The following is a 23,131-nucleotide window of genomic DNA, read 5'->3' as shown; positions in this document are numbered from 1 at the left end:
GGCATTTCAACATCCATCTGTGTGCAATGAATCTATATAATGTGTGAAAATGTTCCTGAAATAAATTAACTTTTCAATAAAGTACTAATTTATTGAACAGAAAAAGTAAAAGCTTAATTTCTATTTTTACATGATTTCTTTCTAGATGTGAACGATTCCGTTTTTGTTTTGTTTTTTAAGGAAAAACATTCAGCTGTAAATTAAAATAACTCTGCGTTGGATCTGTGATTCTTTTCTGCTACAAAATGAAACAAGTGAATGTTTTGTTTCCTCCGAGTTCTCCCTCAAAGAGCAAAAAAGATTGGATCTTTCTTGCCAGTGATTGGAGAATATTGCTGGTAAATATCAGGTGCTAGATTTCACCATGATAAACGTGAATATTTAGCATCTGCTGCCAACGGGGGAAAAATGTCTGATCAATGAGAACGTTGTGTCTCTCTCGGCTGATTAACGATCGGTTCCCCTCCGTCTTAAGAATGCCCAGAAGGAAACCCGAGACAGACGCAGCAGTCGGACAGCCGGGGCCCCCCCGACGCGTTGCTGCGACCGGAGCGCTGGAACCTAAGCAGTGTGGGAACGGGGATTTCCAGCGAGCCGGAGACTGACGGCTTCACCTCGGGACACCACGCCGAGACAAAGAGCGGCCGGGAAGAGAATACGGCAGCGGCGCAGCGAGCGCTACGGGGCAGGCTCAGAGTAACCTCGCCGTCTACCTGAGCCGAGGTCGCCGGGTCCGGCCCAGCCACACAAAGGCGGCGCAGGAACAGACAGGCCCCACGTAGAAGAACGACTGTTGCAAACGGCAACAGTCCGCTCATAGTCATGACTGTCAGAGAGAGAAGGCGTGTGTGTGTGTGTGTGTGTGTGCGTGTGTGTGTGTGTGTGTTTTCCATGCGGAGCGCAGACATTTCTGACATTCTGCGATGCGCCCCGAGGCGGATTTCCTCCCACCCTGCTGTGTCAAACAAAATCTCCCTTTTCAACACATAAAATTGACTTTTCAAGCTGTAAAATGTTTAATGCAATTAAAAGACCCGAAACGTTTGCCTCATACCTCCACGTTCCCATGTTACAAAACGCCTCGCCACGTGGGTTTGTAGGTTTTTGCACGTTGTAGTTCGGAGAATAAAAACAAAACAACAACACCAATTTACATTTAGATGTTTCTGCTGTCCTTTTGCTGAACTTTGACCCCCATCAGCATGGAGAAAAGCATCAAAGATATCAACCTGTGGCGGCGTCTTTTTTTTTTTAACGTGACAGCATGGAACCGTCAGTCACCGCTCCGTTTTAACGTCTTTCAACTAAATCAAACGTCTTCATCCTGCCCGGCTGCTGAATGAAGAAGTCATTCTCCATCTTGAAATGTTATAGAGGATTTATGTTGTTGAAAACATTCCTTCAGTCCACTGAGGTCACAGCATGTTAGCTGAGTTGAGGTTTGGACTTTGACTGTTACAGTGTAGCAACTTCATTCATTTCTTGGTTGGTTGTGCTGTTGCCGTGTTCGTTATCATTGTCCTTCTAATGACTGAACTACAGTTGACCCCTCAATATTCACAGGTTTGTGTCCACAGCTGTCAAGAAATAGATCAAATCCACAAATACTTGAGATACCCTCAAAAAACACCTATAACCACAACAGGATAGTCAGGCGTCATTGTACAAAAAAAGAAGAAGTAAATTTTACCCCAAAAAACCTCAGAAATATTAGGATTAACCTAGAAAAAATGTTCTAGAAAAAAAAAGCAAGAACATTTCTGAATTTGAAAAGTCAAAAAAAGTTGCTCAGAAATTTTTAGATTAATCTCAGAAATTGTCGAGGAAAAAACTTGGACATTTCTGAGTTTCAAAACGTGACATTTTTCAATTTTGGAAACAGAAATGTCCGAGTTTGTTCTAGTTTACCTGACTATCAGGTAAGAAGACTCCCTAATTTGGCCTTCGTTCTTACTTCATTGCTGGTGTTTTGGGGTTCATTTAACTGCAACTCCACGTCACAGTTGTCAAGTTTTCAAATGAACCCAGTACGAGGTGCATCATTTTTCAAAAATCCGTTTCTATTTACTCTTTAACAGCATAGGCTGAATTTTATTTACAGCATTCTTTACGAACAATATGAAAACTCATAACATTACGGCAATCAAGCTGGGCAGCATTTTTAAACGTCTCCTCTGGTATTTCTGACATTTCATCTTTGATGAAATGAGGCGTTCTCATGGTAACCCTTCCAAACAAGTTATATTCCTCTAGGCTATTTCTGAGGAAACAGCAGCTGCAGGTATAGAAACAGTAAAGCTTTGTCCAAACTGAGTCACATAGCAGAACAACAGAATAGCAGATTCTCTACAAAAAAAGGCTTAAAAAATGTAAAAAATAAATAAAAAAAATCATGTGAAAGTGTGATCGTAAGAATAAAACTGTCCGAAATCTATAACCTTCAACCTCAATAAACTGAAGCAATGTTGGCTGAAACTCCTCCACAAACAGAGACTGATAAGTTCCCAGAGAAGACAAATACTTCTTCTGATCCTCCTAAAGTCTTTGGTTGCATGTTGTTACTTGTAATGCTGTTAACCTATGAGATTTGGATACTTGTTGACAGATCGCAATACTTTCTTGGCTTGTGTTCAAAACACAGACACATAAAAAGTGTTTACCCTTTGACGGATTTCCTGTTTTTTTGGGGGGGGGGGCTTTTGTTTAGCTCTTAAGTGTTTCAGATTAAAAATGTTTTAATATCAGACAAAAACATCCAGACCAAATATGGAATAAGGTTTAAAATGATGCCTTCATCTTGGAAATTGAAAACTTTCACTGGATTAACTGTAATTACCAACATCGTTAAATCAACAATGAGATAGGAAAGCTGAGCTAATCTTTATTAGCCTCTAACCACACCTGTTCATTCCAGAAATTACTTAAATAGAACCTGTCTGACGACATGCAGCAGGATCAAGGATCTCATCTCATGGAACACCATTTAAAAGAAATTAATTTCTAATCAATTCTAAAAGATTTGGACTTCAGTGAAACCACAATGAAAATAAATTTGCTTAATGGAGCAGAATTATATAAAATGGACTTTTTTTTAGCTTTACCGTCATGTTATGATGTCATTTTCTCATCAGAAACATACCTGGAGTGTTGCCTTCATTCTTTCATACATGTTTGAGAAATCCTTAATCTCCCGTGGCAACCATTCATCTGTGCAAAAACGCCTGGGAGGACATAGCCCCGCCTTCTAGACAAAGCTCCTCCTCTGATCTCCTTCAGACTAGTCAGCAGCAATTAGCAAACACCTGGTGGAACTGCACATCTGCTGAACATTTCACATGTCAGTGAAACGCTGGTAAAAATGTTAAAGGGTTAATAGAGGAGCCATGTTGTGATGACTTGTGATTTGATGTGTTGTGATGTGAGGCGGAGTTTCAGAAAGATCAGCAGCTTCTTAAAGAGACAGAAGCCCAATTGTAAGGTCTTTATAAATGGAATCATGAGATGGAAACTGCTTTGTTCTGTTTGTTGTTTGCACTTTATATATTGTTAGTTTATTTGTCTTTGCCCACTATCCGTGTGCTGCTGCCTTTCTCAACCAGGTCACCTTTGTGGAAGAAAATCTTAATCTCCATTACTTTCTTTTTTTTTATCTGCTTATATAAAGGTGTATTAACAATAAACTGTTAAAATTCAACATTCGTTTGATCATTATTTGAGTGTGGCAAACGATCAAAAATAAAAAGTGTCAAAACACTTTTCACCGAAACTATTTTTAGGTCTGTCCTGAACAAAAAGTTGAGATTCTTTTCAAATGACAGCAAAAAACACATATTTACTATTTAACAACAAGACCATGAGGGTGAAAACTAACATTAGAGAGATGTTAAGTCATTTGTCTCAATGAACATGTATCCATCGGGGAAAGGAAAGCTTTTATCTGCCTGTGCTTATGCGCTGCGGTTTCTGGCTGACATGGACACACTGTGGTTCGGTGTAAACACCGAGCCTCTCTGCTCACTTAGAGCTTCCAGAAAGCAGCACATATACGTGGTTGAGTATCTATTACCGTTTTCTCTCTTTCTTTGTTTTTTCTTTTTGAAGATTTCACCATTTGCTTAGTGAAATGAGATCCAAACAACTTCCATCAGTTTCAAAAGCGGTTCCCATCCAAACAATTCCAGAACATCCTGGATCCATAAGCTCTTCGGTCCGACGGCGTGTGTTTACGAGCGAGGGGGGTGCGCGTGTGTGTGTGGAGGAGGTCGGATTATGTAAGAGTTCTCTGTGATCTTCAGGGAAACTCAATTAAAATGATTGTTGGTTTCTCATTGTCCCCGAGGCCGTTTCCTCTCTCTCTCTGTGTGTGTGCGTGTGTGTGTGAATGCAGACTCACTCATCTCCATGTACTCTGGTGTGAGGCCATCAAACGGAGCCAGAGCGTAGTCCAGGTTCCACTGCTTGGGAGGCCGCTCCTCGTCCTTCTCCTTCTGAGTCGTCTCCTTCTCCTTCAGCGCGTGGATCAGCTTCTTCAACTTCCTGCTCAGATTGAGCCAACGACATAGAGAACTGTTCAACGCAAGTGTTAAAACTATGCCGCTTTGCAGGGATTCTGTGTTTCCCTGTGAGGTTTAAGTATTTCTGACTGTAAGACCACACAGTTAGATGGAAATTCTCATAAAAGACTCAAGCTAGCATTATCTTGGAACTTAAAGATGTTGCCATCTTAAAAAAGAAAAGTTCAATGACAAAAAGTCTGGTACTTGTAAAGCGAATGTTATGTAAAGTGTTTTATGAGAACTGATGTTTGCACGAAATATAGTAGCTTAGGACGTTTCCTGCGGCAACCAAAGGAGTCAAGAAGCTCAGTTTTTCTTAAAACGGGTTTTTGCTTGGTGAAATGTGGCCTGAATGAAGCTGCTGTGTCTCTTTGTATTCCAATGGTGTCTGAAGATACAGCTCTGGAAAAAATTAATAGACCACTTAAAATGATCGGTTTCTCTGATTTTACTTTTTATAAGTATATGTTTGAGTAAAATGAACATTGTTCTTTTATCCTATGATCTATTGACAACACGTCTCCCAAATTCCAAGCAAAAATTTTATATTTATTTGCAGAAAATGAGAAATGGTCAAAATAACGGAGAAGATGCAGCGCTTTCAGACCTCAACTAATGCAGAGAAAACACGCTAATATTCATTTGGAAACAACAATACTAATGTTTGAATGCAGGAAGTGTTCAGAAATCAATATTTGGTGGAAAAACCAGGAGGTTTTCAATGTGGTCCACTGCAGTGGGCTCTTAGTAGTTTTTTTTTTCCAGAGCTATATGTGGCATGTAGGATGTGCAATCTAATCTTTGTTTAAGCCAGGCTGCCGCAAAATGTTTGAATGTATCGGAAAAGTCCTGTGTAATGAGAACGGCAGCTTTGTGACGTAATATATGTTGCAGTTATAGCTAATGACATCACCAGATCTCATGCGAGACTATGCAGAAGCTCTAACTGCACTGACACTGATTGATTGATTACATTATCTTGAAACTTTGCAGTGGTCAAATATTTCATTAAGGTCTGAACTTAACAAACGTTTACATTCTTTTCAAGTGACTGTAAAAATGTATCTTTACATTTTGTCAAGGAGAAGCTGAGAGTGAAAGCGATTAAACGTTAGTTATGAAACTATGAAGTTAGTTGCGCTAACCCTGAAGCGCTAAGCATGAACAGAATGTTCCGCTAACATTACAGCGCTACACGGAAGCTAATGCTAGTGCGTTAATCCTATAAAATCGCCGCGTTAGTGAGAATTGACTCACCTTGATTTACCTTTACAATTTGACAACGAGAAGCTACGAGTGAAAATGAAATAAAATGAGAGTAATTTAGTTGTGCATACCACTAACTCAAACGTTAGCTCTGTTAACCCTTAAAGCCCTACACAAACACATATTTAACGGAGGCTAATGCTAACATGCTAAATCGGTAAAATCAACCATATTAGTCAGGATTACCTCACACTGATTCACCTCAACAATTTCGACCAATTGGTAACAATCCCAAGCTGTAAATGGCAAATTGAACTTTGAGTCCAAAATGGTCAAGCCATTTTTAATTTCTGAAAATGAACAGTTATGTCCCTGCAAATATTAATTCAGTCTCTACATCCGACAAAAATGTTACCTTTCCTCGTCACGACACACAATCAATATGCTAAAGCTCATAGACACAACAGGGCTTGATGGTACTTCCTTTCTTCACATTTTGACACAATGTTTTAGTAATAAAAAGCCGTGACGGTTCGTTTTCCCTGATACTTTTAGCAGCCATGGCATTACGCGTTTTAACAGAATGAAAATAAGGCACAAAACTCATAAGGCCAGAAAACATTTAGTGCTGTCGTAAGATTCTGACAGTTTTGAAGTATGTTCCTAGTGGATTGAACCTATCCTGCAAGATACTAAGAAAAATTTGTATTCAAATTCATGAACATTAATTGACTCAAAAAGCAGAGACGTAACAGGAAAACATGTAATGTGTGTTTTTGCTCAAGTCAACATTGTCAACATGCTGCATTAACTGTAAAACGACATTATTTTCAGTGAATCATAGCAGGTCTGCAGCACTCCGTCATGAGCTAAGTCTAAATGTTTACAGCGCCTCAGAAGCAAACATCTCAGTGGAATCCCATCGCTCTAACAACCAGAGGCTGACTGCTTCTAAAGGCAAGTTACGGCAGGAAGACTGGCTCATATCAGACATGCAAACCTGAATCAGTGCAAAAGAAATTAGCAGGGGAAACGGAGACGGGGGGTTTCATTACTTCTGATTCTTCCGATTTGAACGGCGCAAACAGTAGAGACGTGTTCTCTCTGAGTGTGAATAATCCCTGTGCAAAGTCACACAAGTCTGACATTGTGTGCAGGCTGTATGGTGGGTGTGTGGTTGGGTGTTTGTATCAATTTGAAACTTGTAAAACCTGTAGTGAAAGTGGAAAAATGTGTGGTTGTTCTTTTTACAGTGCCTACATAAACGATCAATCTATATCCCTCTCAGAGGAGAAGGAGAAACTGAGGCTCTGTGAGAATCATTTCATCTGTTTTCTCATTCATCAGACTGTGGCGGTTTTAAGTTAGTCAATCTCAGAGCCATGTTGGGTCTCAGAAGGACGTCACTGTGAATATTCCACAGAAATGTATCCTCTGGGAGGATACGTAGGCCTGGCCTAGCAACCATATGTTGCCTTGAGAATACACTCTCCCTTATTTGTGTTCTGTGAAGGGAATCTGTTGTTAGAAGCTGTCAAACCAAGACGTTCAGTTAAAAGATTTCAACTCGCAAAGTAATTTGTGTTGCTTAAAAACTTTGTGGCTTTTATGGTGACTGCATTGTTTAACTCAATAGATTATTAAGATGCAGATTTTTACTTACATTTGGACATCTAAAACTGACATTGTACCTCCAAGGAAACATGTATTCATAGTGTTATAATGTTTTTGCCAAATGCCTCATCTCAATGTCCCAGCCGAAAGCTAGACTCACTGACGAAGGAAACATTTTTTCAGTCTTCCAGTCTTAGACAATCTGTTCCAAGGTGTGTATTTCAAGTGTTGATGTAAGAGAAACATTCTTTCATAATTGTTCAATTTAGCAACAGGACGCTCAAGCTCAAAATTCTGCCCTTGAGCTAAAATAGACCTGGTTTGCATCCTTCTCCTCTAGCTCACTCTTTGCCATCAGTTTGGCATTGTCTTGGAGAAAGTTGGGTAATAGTCTTGATTGTTGGAAGGCCTGACCTTGGTGACCTTAGATAGGGTCTCGGTCTTGGAAGGTCTGGTCTCGGTCCTAGAAAGTTCAGTCTTGGTCTTAGAAGGTCTGCTCTTGTTTTTGGGAAGTTTGGTCTTAGTCTTTATCTTGGAAGGTCAGGTATTGGTCTTGATTTATCAAAGGTCCAGTGTCTTGGTGTTGGTAGATCCGGTCTTGGTCTTAGAAGGTCCGTTCTTGATCCTGGAAGGTCCGGTCTTGGACTTGGTCTGGAAGGTCAGATCTTGGAAGATCCGGTCTTGATCTTGGAAGGTCTGGTTGTGATCTTGATCTTGGAATGTCGAGTATTGGGTCTTGGAAGGTCTGGTTTTTGAAGGTTTGGTTTTGCTCTGAGCCTTGGAGGGTGCCGTCTTAGTTTTGGTCTCAGAAGAACTGGCCTTGACTTCGTGACTGTTTAGCAGGTCAACTAACTCTAAACATCATCCAAAACACACAATCCTTTTGTTGAAACACAATAGTACTAGCATCATCTTGTGGAGCTTTCATCAGTGGCTCAAATATTAGAGCATTTGAATTTTGGATCTTTGGCTTCCCAAACCCTAAGTGCTTATACGTTACAACATGTCAGTCCTAAAAATTCAAGTGGACAAGACACCGTGTTCAAGTCCGAGCTCTAATCAGACAAGAAGTGACCACCATTAATTAGAATTTGGTGGAGATGATATAAACCACATCAGAGTAAAATCCAAGTTCTGAACAAGATTCCAGTAAATACTCTAGAATAAATCAAAAGATTTTGAACATTTTATAGCCAGAGGACACATTTTTCAGCCTCAAAACATTTGGCCATGACTTCACAGGCTTGCTGAGCAGCTTAACTATAACCCCTGAATTCCTCTTAAACCAGAACTCTGATGTTGAGTTCCTCAGTAAACCACTGGATGCCTACCAGGCGTCAACACTTTGAAGCATATGAATGTGACACAGACCACTTGACGGAACGTAATAAGTCGTGTTGCGTGTGTCACGGCTCGTTGACCACGCGTACGAGAACTTTTGATGAGGCCAATCAAACAGGTCACAGGGTCATAGCAACAGTAACAAGGCTGCCTCAGGCCAGGTGCTGTTATAAACAAAGCTGACCTCCGACCCTTTGGATCTGCTTGTAAAAACAGAGCTATAATTAGACAAAATGGTGCACCTCCGTTCTGACCCAGAGGAAATGTTATTAGAAGGAATCTTGTGCAATACTGTGATCGAGCATGGGTGAGTGAGTGGGAGCTTCATGGTAAGTGCACAGAAACAACAGAGACATTGTTGTGTTACAGTCAGAAACACAATTTTACTCTGAATACCACAAAATAAAACAAAGTGCCTTAAGGAGAGCAGCCAAGAGGCCAAAGGTACAGAGCTGTTCCATCTTCTCCTTTTGTTGAACAAGTATTAGAATCTAATGTTCGCAGAGGAACTGAGTTGTTCTGTCTCACTGGGGAAACAGTCGGAAGGTTTTTGAGTTCAAGTCCAGATTGTTGGCAAAACACTGAACCCCAAGTCATCCACCGGAATCCATTTTGGTGTATGGGGACTTACCTTCTGGGACAAAAGGTCAACATGACTACGCTATTGAAATTCAGATGATTTACTGTAAAGAGCGGCCAGAAGAAAGCCATCATTGAAAGAAAACCATATTAAGTCTTGTTTGCAGAAAAATAGCTTAAAATGCACAGCACCCTCAACATGCAACAATGATAATAACATGATGTGGGTGGCAGGATGCTTTTCGTCTGCAGCCACAGAAGATGTTTAGCTCTAATGGGAAAATGTATGAAGCTACATACAGTGGAATCCTGCACTTAAATAGAAAAATCCCTTCAAGCAGGACAAACAACAGGATACTAAACACACACCGCTTCAGTTTAGTGCTTGAAGTCAAAGTATCTTCATGTGTTAGAGTGGTTGCAGTCAAAGTACCGACCTAAATCCAACTGAGAATATGTGGAAGGACTTGGAAACTGTTGTTCACACACTGTCTTCATTAAAGCTGACAAAGTTTGAGCAACTTTGCAAATGTAAACTGCAAAAAAGCAGATGGATGGCTGGATCATTTTCCTTACATTTAAAAGTTATCCACTACTTCGCAATGAAACGCATTAAAGTTTGTAGTTGTAAAGTGACAAAATGTGAAAACGGTCCGTTGTGAATACTTCTGCATAGGTTTTGTCTCACAGCTACCCTCTTGGCTGGTTTAGACCGTCAGACTTCTAAGTCTCGGGTCCAACGATGCCGCAGAAAGCAAAAAGAAAGCAGTTGACTCACGGGATCCCGATTTCGAAGATGTTGTTCTGGATCAGCTGCTTGCCCAGCATGATGATGCTGAGCTGAATGCACAACTCGATGAGGCAGCCTCCTGGTGCGCACTAAGGGAAACACAGAGGGTCGGTTCCAGAACCGTGCAGGATCCTCGTATACTTGACCTTCTTAGCTAAGGTTTTACAGGAACAAACCTCCTCCATGCGATAATCATTGAAGACGTACACATAACTTCCAGGTCGACCCGCAAACCTACAGCAGCAAACAAAAGATAACATTCATGGGGCATTTTGTTTTTGTTGTTTTACCAAAATTAATGAATCATTTCTTTTATTTGCAGATGTTTAAAAAAATAAGACATATTTCTTGTTTAAGAAAAGACTCTTCTTGGAATGACATAAATATTTAAAAATCAAAGACAGGCCTTTTTTTTTTTTCTTTATTAATAATTTATGTTTTTGCATGAATACACGGTTCCCACAGCTCAACATCATGTCACACTACACACAGGAACGTGCGCATGAGGACTCGTGTCTTACCGTCCCTTGAAGAAAGCCACATAAAATATGGGAGCGTATGCGTTCATAAACTTGAGCAGGAAGGCCTTAAGGATGAGGCGCTCTTCGAAGTTGGTTTCCGTTTTAGGAATCTCTGAAAACAAAAAGTTAATATTACTGTTTGTGTAAAGTTTTAAGAGGACAGTACTTTAGTATGCACATTGACTTTTGAAGATAAAACTTGACCCCAAATCATATTTTTATTTCATTTGTGAATAAAGCTTTTTAGCCCCATCTGCCTCACTCGTCTTTGGAGAACAGTTTTAATTCACCGACATTAGGGAGGTTTTTAAGCCGGAGCTGCTGGTTTAGGGTCTCTCTTAACCTTTCAGAGGTGAATTTGGATGCAGCACACACATCAGTGGAAGTAGGTTAGCGTACTGGCACTTCTCTTTTTGATTCCACACACACACACACACACACACACACACACACACACACACACACACACACACAGGCGCGAGCGCACCCCCTCTTTACACGCCTGAATTCTGCCTCTATTTCTGGGGTTGGGAATATCGATGTGAATGTCGTAGAAACCTCTGGGGACGACTGGTGAGAGAGCTGGAGCATGAAAACATCAAAGTTTTATCACACTGTCCAAGAAGAAGAAGAGGACGGGAGAAAAAAACTACATTTCTCTCAAATATGCAGACACATGCTCACTGTGTAAAACAAATGTTTAAAAACATATTTTGCAGTGTGCGTGTGTGTTAAGATTTTTTTTAAACTAGTCCCTCTGGGGCTCAAGTTCAGTTGGCCACCCCTTCAAACTTACATTTTTTACTCTTAAAAAATGTCAGAGTTTATTGGTCTCTGTAGATAAGTCATTTCAAGAATTACTGCAATCAGCAGCAAGAAAACCGACCCACTCCCAAGCATAAGTTAAGTAAATTGTGTGTTATTTCCTGAAAATCTTGTATCGCGCCCCAATATTTATTCTGATCCTGATTCCCACTTGTGCCAATTATGCCTCCTACTCAAGTAAAAATAACTAAAAATACGCAATATATTGGATATATTGTCACCAACATCGGTATTGGCTGATATTAGCCATTTTTTAACATATTGGTATCAGCCCGATAAATAAAACTCAGTTTAAGTCAGCAGTGTGGTCCATTCTTAAGGCGTCAAAAGGTAAATCATATCGTTATATGATATTGGTAAATACTGGTTATCGGCGATAACAGCAATATTAAAATCGGAAGCATGTAGAAGCAGACTTGTACAGTGTTTTCTTGTTTTTCTCCTCTACTCTCATCTCCTTCATTCCCTTTAAACCTTTTCCTCCACCTTTCTCAATTTTTTCCCCCCGTTTTTTTCTGTGTCTGTGCCCATTATGTTCAAAATAAACTCAAAGGAATTTTTTTTGTTCAGGTTTTATATATATATATATATATATATATATATATATATATATATATATATATATATATATATATATCAAGTACGGTATATGGAAAGCTGTAATGCTCCACCTAGACAGCCATATTTGTGTGATTCTTCTGAGTTGCCCTGATTTTAAACATGTAGGATTTTTGTGTCCTGCATAACTGAGAATTTACACCAATGAAAACGGCTTTAGATGTGAGGTCAGCGGCTCTTTCCGTACCTAGCTCAGTCAGCCACAGTGCCACGGCGCCGTAGATTTCATCCAGGATCAGGATGACCACGAGGTTGATGATGACAGCGGTGGCCGTCACGGTCACCCGGACATTGGACTTGGTCTCGGGGTCCGGGCTCATCGCCATCAAGGCCGAGATTGTGATGCGGTAGACGATTACGCCGAAAACTGCTGAAAACGTCAGTCCAAACTGACAGCAAAGCGAGAAGTAAATGCTTTGATAATTAATTAATTAACGTACGGTGAATACCAAGGAAGTGTATTGTAGACAGCACAGCACTTGCACTCGACTTGCCATGAAAAGGATAGAGGAAATGTTCATGAAGTATCCAGGGAGACGGTCTTTCCACGTCAACTTCTCGGCGACCGTCTGAGTGAAAAGACGAGAGGGAGACAGAGGAGAGAAAAGAGTGAGAGAGTTCCCAGTTTGGCAAGCAATGGGTCAAGGTTGTTCAACTTCACTGGAAGATCAGGAGTGAAGAAAACAAAAAAACACAGCTCAAATGCAGAAGAATCAAACCAACAAGCGCAGACCTCTATTTGCTGAATCGGCGCTAGATAAGTGGAAGGTAAAGGAAGGATGGAAGAAAAGTCAAGGAATGTAAATAAAATGTACTTACTAGAGTTATGGTAAATATAGAACTAAATAAAGACGTAGTTCTAATAAAAAGTAACTTCAAAAGAGATAATGAGGAAAAAAATGACAGAAACAAGAGAGAAAGGTCTCAACTGAGCCTCTATTGCCATTACTTTAATACAGAATGTTCTCATATTTGCAGGATTTGGGGATAATTTCTTTAAAACAAACAAAAAAGTCATAATTTGTTTCAAGTCAACTCAACTTATGTGACCTGATTCACATCATGGAGTAATTTCACATATTTAATAATATATATATAATAATAAGCAGGAATAGCAAGCAAGTGGCGATCACTCCTAATGCAACGCCGCCATCTAGTGAACATAAAGGGACAGTACAACCCGCACTTGAAGCTGCCTGGTTGTCACTCAGAAGAGCATCCTCACACGGACGTAAACAGCTATATTGAATTTGAATGGAAACTGGAAGTTCAAGCTTTTGCTTTTTTTTTTATCCTCAAGCCACAACCAAGAGAAACTGGCACAAGAGGACAAAGTCAAAAGAGAGGAAAGACAAATTTATAGTCCGAGTGTGTGTGAGCATGTGTGTGTGGTGGGGACAGCCATCAGCGGGGGAGGTAGTAAATTAGGTCAGGTGTTATATTTGGCTTGTGGAGTCCACTGAGGAGAGCCCGACAAAGTTCTCATGCCAGGAGACCCAGGGACAGCTTTTTATTTTCTCTGTTATTAGCTCTCTTTCTGACCAGCCTGCTCCTGCGCTGCCTTTTATGCAAAACAGGAAGTCAAAATAAACATTTCCTTCATCATGTAAACACTAAACAATTGCTTTATTTCATCCTGAGACCTAACAGAAATCTGCTAATCTTCATTGGGGGTTTGGGGGGCAGATTTGTTTCATCTACCACTCCGGCATGTCAAATTTTGAACCAATAGTTGCTCTCACAAGCGCACAAACGCATATCAAAATGCTTGGTTTTTGAGAGTATAAAATTTTTTTTATGCATAATTTTGAAAGTCTAAAAAGAAAATCTAGAGAGTTTAAGTTATGAATCAAACTGATGTGGAACAAAAAAAGCGAACTCTACACCTACAAACCTCGGTCTCGGCTCGGTTGAAGTGAACTCCGCTGCGGTTTGAATGCATATGTGAACGCCGAGAAGATCAGAGACTGCTCTGAAAGCAGGAAGTGGACTACAGCACAGGGAATTCTGGGCAAATACAACCAAAAACAAACAAGTCTAGCACTAGCGGGAGAAATGACTGGTGGTGTTTCACCAAAGACAAAAGAGAAATCCTACAAGCGCTAAAATCTGACGCCACTCCATTTTGTTTGCATTTCCTGAAGTAGAAAGTTGTGCTCAGTGTCTTCTTCAGAGGTTTTTGTGTCGTTTCCTTCAGTAGTTCTTTGTGCAGCACCACCACAGATGGGGGGATGAAAATGTTTTTCAAGTAGTTTGGCTCATTTCACTCAGTGAAGTGTGGAAGTAAAACGTACCAGCTAATAAATTAACAAGTATTACAATTTTGCTAATAAATCAAACCAAGTCCATCAGACTATCAGGTCTGAAAACACCCTTTACATCTAGAATGGTGAACTTTAATCCCTTCTGCTCACTAAAATGAGCAAAAGTGAATTGGAATGAAAAAATTGCCCCACTGTCTTAAACATAATACTGTCTTTAGATGAGTTGGACTGACCCCAAAAATAGATGGCTGGCTTTATTTGTACTGAGTGCTGAAAATGTTCTGCACTGATTCCACAAAGCGGTGAAACATGCAGCTCTGTCTGACTTTTGAAAGCTAATTTGGTTTGAACTTATAACACAATTTTTGTGTCTCAGGTAATAAAGACAAGGGCTGCTAAGTGTGCGTGAGAGGGAGAGTTGTGTGTCGCCATAGTGACGGTCACTAATCTTACCCCTGGCTTCCTGCCGAGCATGCATCACTCCCACTCAGGCGCTCTCCCTCTGTTTTTCTTCCTACCTCCACTTCCCCAAGCCTCTCAGTCTCTTGTGCTTTGTGTTTCTTTGTCTTGTATCTCTCTCTGTTTTATTGTTTTGTTTTATTTTGTACACAAATAAGCATTGACTGACATGCTGTAAGGTGATATACTGTATGTTCACAAAGTGGCAAGTTGAATAACCTTTGAAAAAAGCTTGAGTCCCAATTACAGCATTCAGAAAAATTATATTTAACCTTCTTGCCATTAATTAATTTATATTAGCACTTGATTTTATGTTTACTTTTAACCTTTGTTTAATTTTATTGTCTTCATTTAATCGATTTAAATTGAAATTAGTTAACAGCTAGCTTGTTGTATTAGCATTTAGCTCGATTAGCATGGTTAGCACTGCTAGCAATAAACATGAGTCTTGTGGTTTAGCTATTCCCAGGTAATAGAGACCTTCATACTAATAGAATCTCTATCAGAACTCTGACAACATTTTCTAGTTCAGAACATACAATAAAAACACAGACTGAATAAACAAAAGCATAAAATATAGACAGGTTCGCTGTAAAGTATTTTGCTAACGGCAGAACTATGTCAATTCACCTCTTTTGACTTATGCTTACCTGAAGAAGAAGAAGAAGAAGAAGAAGAAGAAGAAGAAGAAGAAGAAGAAGAAGAAGAAGAAGAAGACGAATTACTTTATTCATCCCAGCAGGGAAATTATTTCGCAGTTACAGCAAGAATTTTTTATACACAGATTAACACACACACACGACGGGAGCTGCGTCTGCAGGCAGCCAGCTGAGCCGGCGCCATTTTTGAAGGAGGACATGCAGCAAAGGTCGTCGGGACCGGGAGTCGAACCCGCGACGTCCGCAGGTCTAAGGCCTCCAAATGTGGGGCGTGCTAACCCCCTGCGCCACCACAGCACTATCACAGCAATATCACTCAAGTGGGTCCAAACTAATGAGGTTGATGGCTTTTTTTTGTGTGAGGAAAAAAACGACTAAACTTAGCTACATTGAAAAGGCAAAGAAGCTGAACGATTAGCATCTGCTGAAGCTAAGCTCTCTAGTGCCCCCGGGCCGCGGACCGGTACCGCGTAATAAACATTACTAGTAGTAAGTAATAGTAATAAACATTTCCACATATCACTTCCAATGTCCACCGAACTCTCAGTTGCCATGTCAACTGTTTGAGGTTCCTCTCCGTTCTTACGTCACCGCGCTTTCTGATTGGCTACCTGTCACGTTCAACAGGCTGCGATTAAAGGGCCAAGACAATGTTGAATATGCCCGATTTTTGATCGGGCATATTCAACACACCACCACGTAACACGCCACACACTGCAGGACGTTGTAAGATTGTCATAAAGGGAAAATTGGGGCAAACCCCCCACCAAAAAAAACAAAACAAACAATAGCAAAAAATAAGGCTTATCTGACGGGCCGCAGGAAAATTGCCAAATCTTGACCGGTCCGCGGTAATAAAAAAGTTGCCTGCTCTAGTGTAGCAGCTTGACTGAAAAACCTGACGGTTTAAGCATCTTCCTGTTACCAAAAATAGCTAACTCTGAGTCCCCAACCAATAATAAGAACCTAGCATGACTTGGTAGCCTCTACGAAAAATATTTCTTAACTCTGGTTAGCAGCCAGAATATACCGAAATGTAGATGCGCCAACCAGTTTTGTGGCTTTCAGTTTATGGCTGGGTGATGTGGACTTAAAATTTTATCATAATATTTTAAGATGCTATTGTGACTATAAAGATGATGATAAAAAACTATATTACCTCTTTGCAGTTTTCTTTTTTTTTCTTTTACCAACAACAGACCAAAAAACTAACAGAACTATTCCTCTTGGAAAAAAAGAGCTTAACATTTTAAACAGACTTCTTCAGGACATAAAAATGTGAATCTTATCACTGAGCCACACAAAGTCACTGTATTAAATCAAATTGTGAAATGTTGTTGATAATGTAAATACAGTGAGTTTTTTTTTGAGGTTTTGAAACATTAACTGGAAGTTACTATTGTCATGATAAATAAAAGAAAATTCCAGTATATACAATATGATTAATGCCCACCCCTACTTTCAGTCTCAGTTGGGTTTTTTGTTCAGTTTTAACTTGCAAATTCAGATTTTTTTTCTTATTTCTGATTACAGAATTGATATTTTAAACTGTCTTCGGCCTCGTAAGTGAGCAAGTCGCCTGTGGGCAGTTATCAAAGTGTGGGTAGCTTCAATAACAACTGACAACATCAGGCTACATGTGTGCTGCCTTATGTGTTGCATGAAAATAAAAAAACACTAAGTTTGAAAACTCAAAAGGATAAATAGGAAATTTAGGACCATCAGCAGGATGGGTTAACCAAATAATAAATGAAAAAAACCCAAAAGGAAACAGATACCTGAGCAGATGAAACCACAGCAGCCAGAGGATGGGACAGGAAGAGAAGAACAGAGAGACAGCAGCCTGCTGGAAAGGAAACGAAGGGAGAGGAAAATGGGGAAAAGGAGGGAAAAGAAGGAAGGCATGCTAAGGAGAAAAGAGGAGAGAGGGAGGGTTACCGGTACTCCTGCAGCCATGGCAGACAGCAGTTTTTGTCTCCATCTGTCCTTCCCTGTCACTGTCCCGTCCTCCTGCTTCTCTGGCTACGAGACAGAGGGACGAGTCACAAACACACAAATATGGCTTCGCATCAGCCACTGGGGCCAGGTTTGAGCCGCAGGGCATCCCCTATTCATCCTAACCCTAACCCACACCCACAAACTACAGAAGTGCGCAAGTCAAAATTATGAAAATAAATTTGATTAATGGAAACGCGACAACTTCAAAAACAAAACTCTGTTTTTTCGCTTGAAGGTTCTTGCACTGGGATGTGGTGGTTTTTCAAACGTGTCAAACTCGATGTATGTTGCAAAATGGCCATACAGTAGAAACCCATTTTTTCGCATCACACGAGTTACGTGATCAACAGCCGGATGTTGCTGCTGCCGGAAACGACAAAGAAGACAACAGGGAGTGGTAGGAGGATGATGGTTTGTTTTTGTTTTTTCCAGGCAATGTGCAGCTGGCTCCACCAGAGACCTCACAGCGTCACACAGTTCAGAAAAAGCTGTGTGTCATTCCAACCTGTTGAATCCATAGCTCTTATGTAAAATGTCTGACTACAATTTGCCCAAAACACCAAATACTTAGCCGCTACCAAAGTAGGCGGGGCTTGTTGCTCCAACTTGAATAAGACACCGACGTCTCTTCTGATTGGCTGATAGATGATGCCCTAAATATGGCTTCTTGGCCTCTTTAACACTCGAGTTAGGTTTCCTTTAAAGGGATTGTTAAGGAAACCAAATAGCAAGCAGACAAGTTGGAGTGTATTTGTGAAGGGGAAAGAAAATTCCATTAAAGCATATTCTTGTGTTAGAAATGGTTTAGTCAAACCCCAGACCTAAAAGACCTGCAGCACTATTCGCGTCAAAATGGCGATTTTTATAAAGTATTGAATGAGAAGTGGCATAATAAAACACCAGCTTGGTCGTTTTCTGAAAGCAACTGGTTGGACTTTTATTTGGTGGTGTGAGAGTAAAGGGGACTCATGCAAAGGAACGCGGAACTTGAGAGCTGCTAGAAATCAGAGGATTTTCCTTTCACTTTGCAATTATGCGGTTTGTGTCTATCATAAAGTACTTGAAAAAATGGGGCTGTAACGAGAAAAAAAACATTTAATTCTTTTCCGATCATGTTTTAAAGTTCCTACCTCGTTCTTTTTCTTCTTCTTTTTCTTCTTCTGCTGCCGCTTCCTCTGTCGCTTCTCCAGGAGGATAGTCTCATACTTTGGCCGGGGATGTTCCTGACAACAAAACGGGAGCTGGTTTACGGAGCAACATTCCCATGATGCATCTGTGCAGCTGATTTAGTGCTTAGTAATAAAAGTCGCACACATGACTCCCTGTTCTCATCAAATATCCCTGTAGATCTGAGCTGATCTGTATGGGAATGTCTACGTCTGAGTTTCTAGATGGTTTGGTGGTTTTTTTGTTTGGTTTTTTTACCTCGTCCTCCTCGATTCCCGTCAGATCCCAGCTGAAACTCAGGCTGATCTGTCGCCGTTTCCACTGCTCCAAGAACAACACAGCTGCACACACACACACACACACGCACACACACACACGCACACACACACAGAGAAATTCAGTCAATCATTATATCAAAAACTCTGCTGCCTACAAACTAAAAAACAGGATTTTACTGCTAAAAAAAAAAAGAAAAGTATGGGAAAAAAACTAAACTTCTTATTAAGCCCAAAAGTTTTCATACCCCGAGCAAATTTAGATTTAATTTTATTATGACTGAAGCAAAAAGTTTGTTTCCAGACCACTCAAAAGATATTGAAACATTGTTAAAGTTTGGTCTATTATTTAGGTTCTAAAATGGCAGATAATTTTTTTTTTTACATCATCTTCAATACTAAATGGAGAGATATTTATTATTTCTTACAGATGTTGACCAACTTTCTGTAGCTTTTCCAGTCACTCTGGCTAAATAGAAAATAACTTATCCAATATGTGCTTTCCATCGGATCTGCAGAGTAAATAAAATCTGCCTCAGTTCCATAACAACCATGCCGGTTGTTATGGAACTGAACACATCTGTTTGGCAAAACCAAAACATCGCCCACTTTCATCTTAGTTCCATCAGAACACTATATGTATCACCAAAAATGTAAGTTCTTCTCCCTGAGTCTGTCTGCAAACAGCAACCTGAGTTTTTATATCATGGCTTCTTCCTTTCTGAGTGGCATTTCAGCCCCTGTGGGTGCAGAGAGTTTTTCCTGGAGAATAATGACACCCACACAGCAATCTTTGCTTATGTAAACCTCTGATTTTTTCTTTTTAAAAAGGTGTATTTTCAAACAGTAAATGTAAATATCTGACTTCAACTGTACATTTTTACTGTGTGCGGTTTTTTTTTTACTCCTGAAACTTTACTCCCGTGCCGATTTAGCTTGTCGCCACAGGCGTCCGCCTCCGCTTGAGGCGAGAGAGGACGTAAGATATTTATGAGCACCTTCACGTTCACCCAACCTGTCCTCTTTCGTCTCCCTCACACTCCCACACAAACCCAAAACCTCACCCCACAGAGACATGAAGATGGCGAAGAAGACGGTGGCGGGGTTATCGAAGAGGTGCGAAGCCCTGGCCGTGCCGCAGGCCGTGCTGAGGTGCCAGTAGTCGCAGGCGCCGTCGCACAGCGGACACATGGTGAAGTTGAGACGCTCGTCGCACATCTCCAAACTGCAAAGAGGCAGGAAAGGAAGGGCGTAAACTTCAACCCGCCGATAGGCGTCCCAACGCTTATTGTGCGCAGCATGAAAACGAAACCGTGATTACAATCCCCGCAAAAAAAAAGACTTTAAGAGATGCTCGTGTCTGTTACATGTGCGTACAAGAAATGAATGGGACTTTTAACTCCTGACTACCACACAAGCTTTTGTACTTTGACCCTGTTCATAGTCGGTGTGGGCTGAATCCATGACACTCGCGCGCACACTGCCAGCCGTACCTTCTGTGTGCCTCCCACACAGCCGTGACTAAAGCCAGATACAGCAGGTATCTGGGCAATCCCTGTCTAGTGGAGTGTGTGAGTGTGGCTCGTGAACATGAGCGCTCGCTGAAAAGAGATCCCTCATTTTCAGACTCTTCCTGTGTTTTACGGAAGAGTTTTACGCGTTCGACTAAAATCTGCGAGAGAACGACTCGAGGTTTTCGCAGTGTACCTGGGGATGTTGGTGTCCACCGTCGCCACGCCGTATCCAAACACGATGATTCCCACAATGGAGGCCGGGATGAGCAGCTGGGTGTAAACACCGAGCCAGGCAAAATACAGGCCGATCTTCTCCCCAAAGTACTTCCTGCGGAAAAACAGGATAAGCTCACGTGAGACGGGGATGAGTTTGCAAACCTCTGCATTCCTATAAATGTACTATTTGTCTAAATGGAAGGAAAATTAACTTCTCCTCTTGTTACCCTTCATCCAAAAGGCTTCCTCAGTTCATGGGTGAGAATTATGCCACTAACTGAGCGTTCTGTTTTCGGTTTAGAACTGTTCACCAAGGAGTCAGCTTATTGAGACGAGGCTCAACGCTTCATCTATATCTCAAAGACAGGAAACACTCTTTGGAAGAGAACGATATTCGCATTTTGGACAGGGAAGACCGGTGGTTTGGAAGAGCGAAAGAAAAAAAATCTACATGAAGCAAAAAAACAAAACAAAAAAAAAACCAAGAGTAAAACGAGGAGGTGATCTACGGTTTCATCTTTCTACAGTGCAGGACAAATCAAGAATAAATCATGCTCTGTTAATACTTCTGTTTTTCTTCTACATGGAGGAATGTTGTTTGAATTTACTGGTCGGATCTTTGTCTGTCAGTGTTTATAGCGATAAAAGTGCACATGCCAGCAACACTGCTGGTCAAAACCAGAGCAGGAAGTAAATATACCAAAAAGATTTCAGGTTTTTGTATCAAAATGTTTGTAACAATCACTCTTTCAGATAAGCTAGATTAGCAACAGAGCGCTTTTAAGTCCTAGGGTAGGGTGTCTGTTTGATGGGTTTCCAAGCTGCTGCTTAATGCATAGACAGTCAGTAGCTGTGATTCCATTACAAATATTCATCAAAACCTTATCAATATTCCGCTAATGTCGAAAGAACACAATTTTGCAATTAAATAAGAAACGGACTTAAAGTTTGTTTGTATTTTTGATAAGTCATTAAAAAAACACGTCACGCCATCATCCTCCCTACTACTTCCTGTCGTCTTCTTCTTCATGGTTTGCACAAAGCTTTTTTCATGTGATGTAAAAAAAAGTGCTTCCATTTCAATTTTGCCAAATGAGCCACTTTCAATATGGACACACACACAAAAAACACCTCATCCAAGAGCCATAACCTTTGATCATAAAACAAGTGTTTTTGAAATTAGCGCATTTTCATCAAGTGGATTTATTTTCAAAATGTCGAATTGCGCAATTACATGGTCAACGGAAACACAGCTAAAGAAATATTTGACTTATAAACTCGCATTTGAACTAAAAAGACTGTTACGTCTGAGTTTCCCATGAAAAATATCGACATTTCCATTAGCTGCTTTTTTTTTTTTTTTACGTATCTCCAGATTGTAGCTTTAAAAATAAATAGAATAAGTCACAAACCTGAACTCAGTTGGAAAAAAAGTCAAAATGTATGAGGAATAGCCAGTTAGCTAGTTGTTGGGAAAACATTAATTATGCATTTCTGAGTATGATTAAATATCAACTGACTGACTGAAGTACTTTCTATAACCATAGAAACGGTGGTAGTTAGACAGTCCACCTCCTAGTTGGTAGGATGAGCTGAAACCTGTTCAGAGGTGTAGCCGGCTCTTCTGTTTTGCAACATTACCTGACCAGATCAATGGGCTGGTACTTGTAGAAGGCCGAGTACTTTGCCCACTCTTCGAAGAGAACCTGACAGCACGCACACACACCCACACACAGAGAGAGAGAGTGAGTGAGAGAGAGAGAGAGAGAGAGAAACATTCAGAGTCAAGTCAATGTGGGTGTATGTTGTCAAAAAACATTTTTTTATTTTTTTTCGGAGGCACAGCTGATACGGAGGCAGGCGCCTCCTGATTGGCCGAGCTGGGCCTCGGAGGAGCTGCAGTGTAAGTAACTCCATCCTGAAGACGAGTGAAACCCGGTACGGTGGGAGGAAGACGGCCCGACAGAAACACGGTGTCGGGTTCGACTGCATCCACCGCACACGGAGCGCCAGAAACGCTTTGTGTTGACGCCCAGAAACGCAGAGAGAGAAGTGAAGCTACAGTCACTTTGGCTTTGTGATTACTTCTCCGTTCCTCCAAGCAGACATGCAAGTGTTTCAAAATATTCCAGGTTTATCCACTTAGTGATGTTATTCCTTATTGCAGCATCTAGGAGAAGCATTCTGGCTTTAACCATGGCAAACCTTGAACTGATCAAACCATTTTGCCATTTTTTGCCACAAAATTCAACGCATTTGACGAGTTTCCGCTTTTCACTGACATTTCTGATAAAGCTCAGTAGGATTCAGGTCTGGGATTTGATTAGGCCATTTGATCTGAGACATTTGTTTGGAGTTGTGGTTGCGTGGCCTCCAAACCAGTAAAGACCAGAGTTAGCCGTCTTCTCTACCTAGGCCAAAAACATCGATAAAGTAGATCATAACTTTTCTTTTGTGCTGTATCAATCGGATATTTTTTTTAAATATACAAAGTATGTAAAATATCTCTGTTCTCTGGGCTATCCTTCA

General features: G+C 40.7%; 1 protein-coding gene across 3 annotated transcripts in view; it reads right to left on the bottom strand.

The window, feature by feature from the left end:
- The window catches only part of LOC102228840 (anoctamin-1), a 69,028-nt gene that overhangs the window by 22,968 nt on the left and 22,929 nt on the right, over positions 1-23,131 (bottom strand). For 2 of the 3 annotated variants that reach the window (XM_023349895.1, XM_023349896.1), the window contains 12 exons: positions 22,244-22,308; positions 20,580-20,714; positions 19,937-20,097; positions 18,856-18,938; positions 18,561-18,653; positions 17,371-17,454; positions 12,545-12,619; positions 12,238-12,439; positions 10,608-10,719; positions 10,263-10,320; positions 10,075-10,175; positions 4,394-4,536 (listed from right to left, as the gene is read on the bottom strand). In XM_023349895.1, the coding sequence (XP_023205663.1) occupies positions 4,394-4,536; positions 10,075-10,175; positions 10,263-10,320; positions 10,608-10,719; positions 12,238-12,439; positions 12,545-12,619; positions 17,371-17,454; positions 18,561-18,653; positions 18,856-18,938; positions 19,937-20,097; positions 20,580-20,714; positions 22,244-22,308 (1,312 nt within the window). The remainder of the gene's footprint in view (positions 1-4,393; positions 4,537-10,074; positions 10,176-10,262; positions 10,321-10,607; positions 10,720-12,237; positions 12,440-12,544; positions 12,620-17,370; positions 17,455-18,560; positions 18,654-18,855; positions 18,939-19,936; positions 20,098-20,579; positions 20,715-22,243; positions 22,309-23,131) is intronic. The other variant, XM_023349897.1, reaches the window with a different exon arrangement.

Source organism: Xiphophorus maculatus, chromosome 17 (genome assembly GCF_002775205.1).
Source record: "Xiphophorus maculatus strain JP 163 A chromosome 17, X_maculatus-5.0-male, whole genome shotgun sequence".
Taxonomy (NCBI): domain Eukaryota; kingdom Metazoa; phylum Chordata; class Actinopteri; order Cyprinodontiformes; family Poeciliidae; genus Xiphophorus; species Xiphophorus maculatus.
This window is presented reverse-complemented; position numbering and strand designations above follow the sequence as displayed.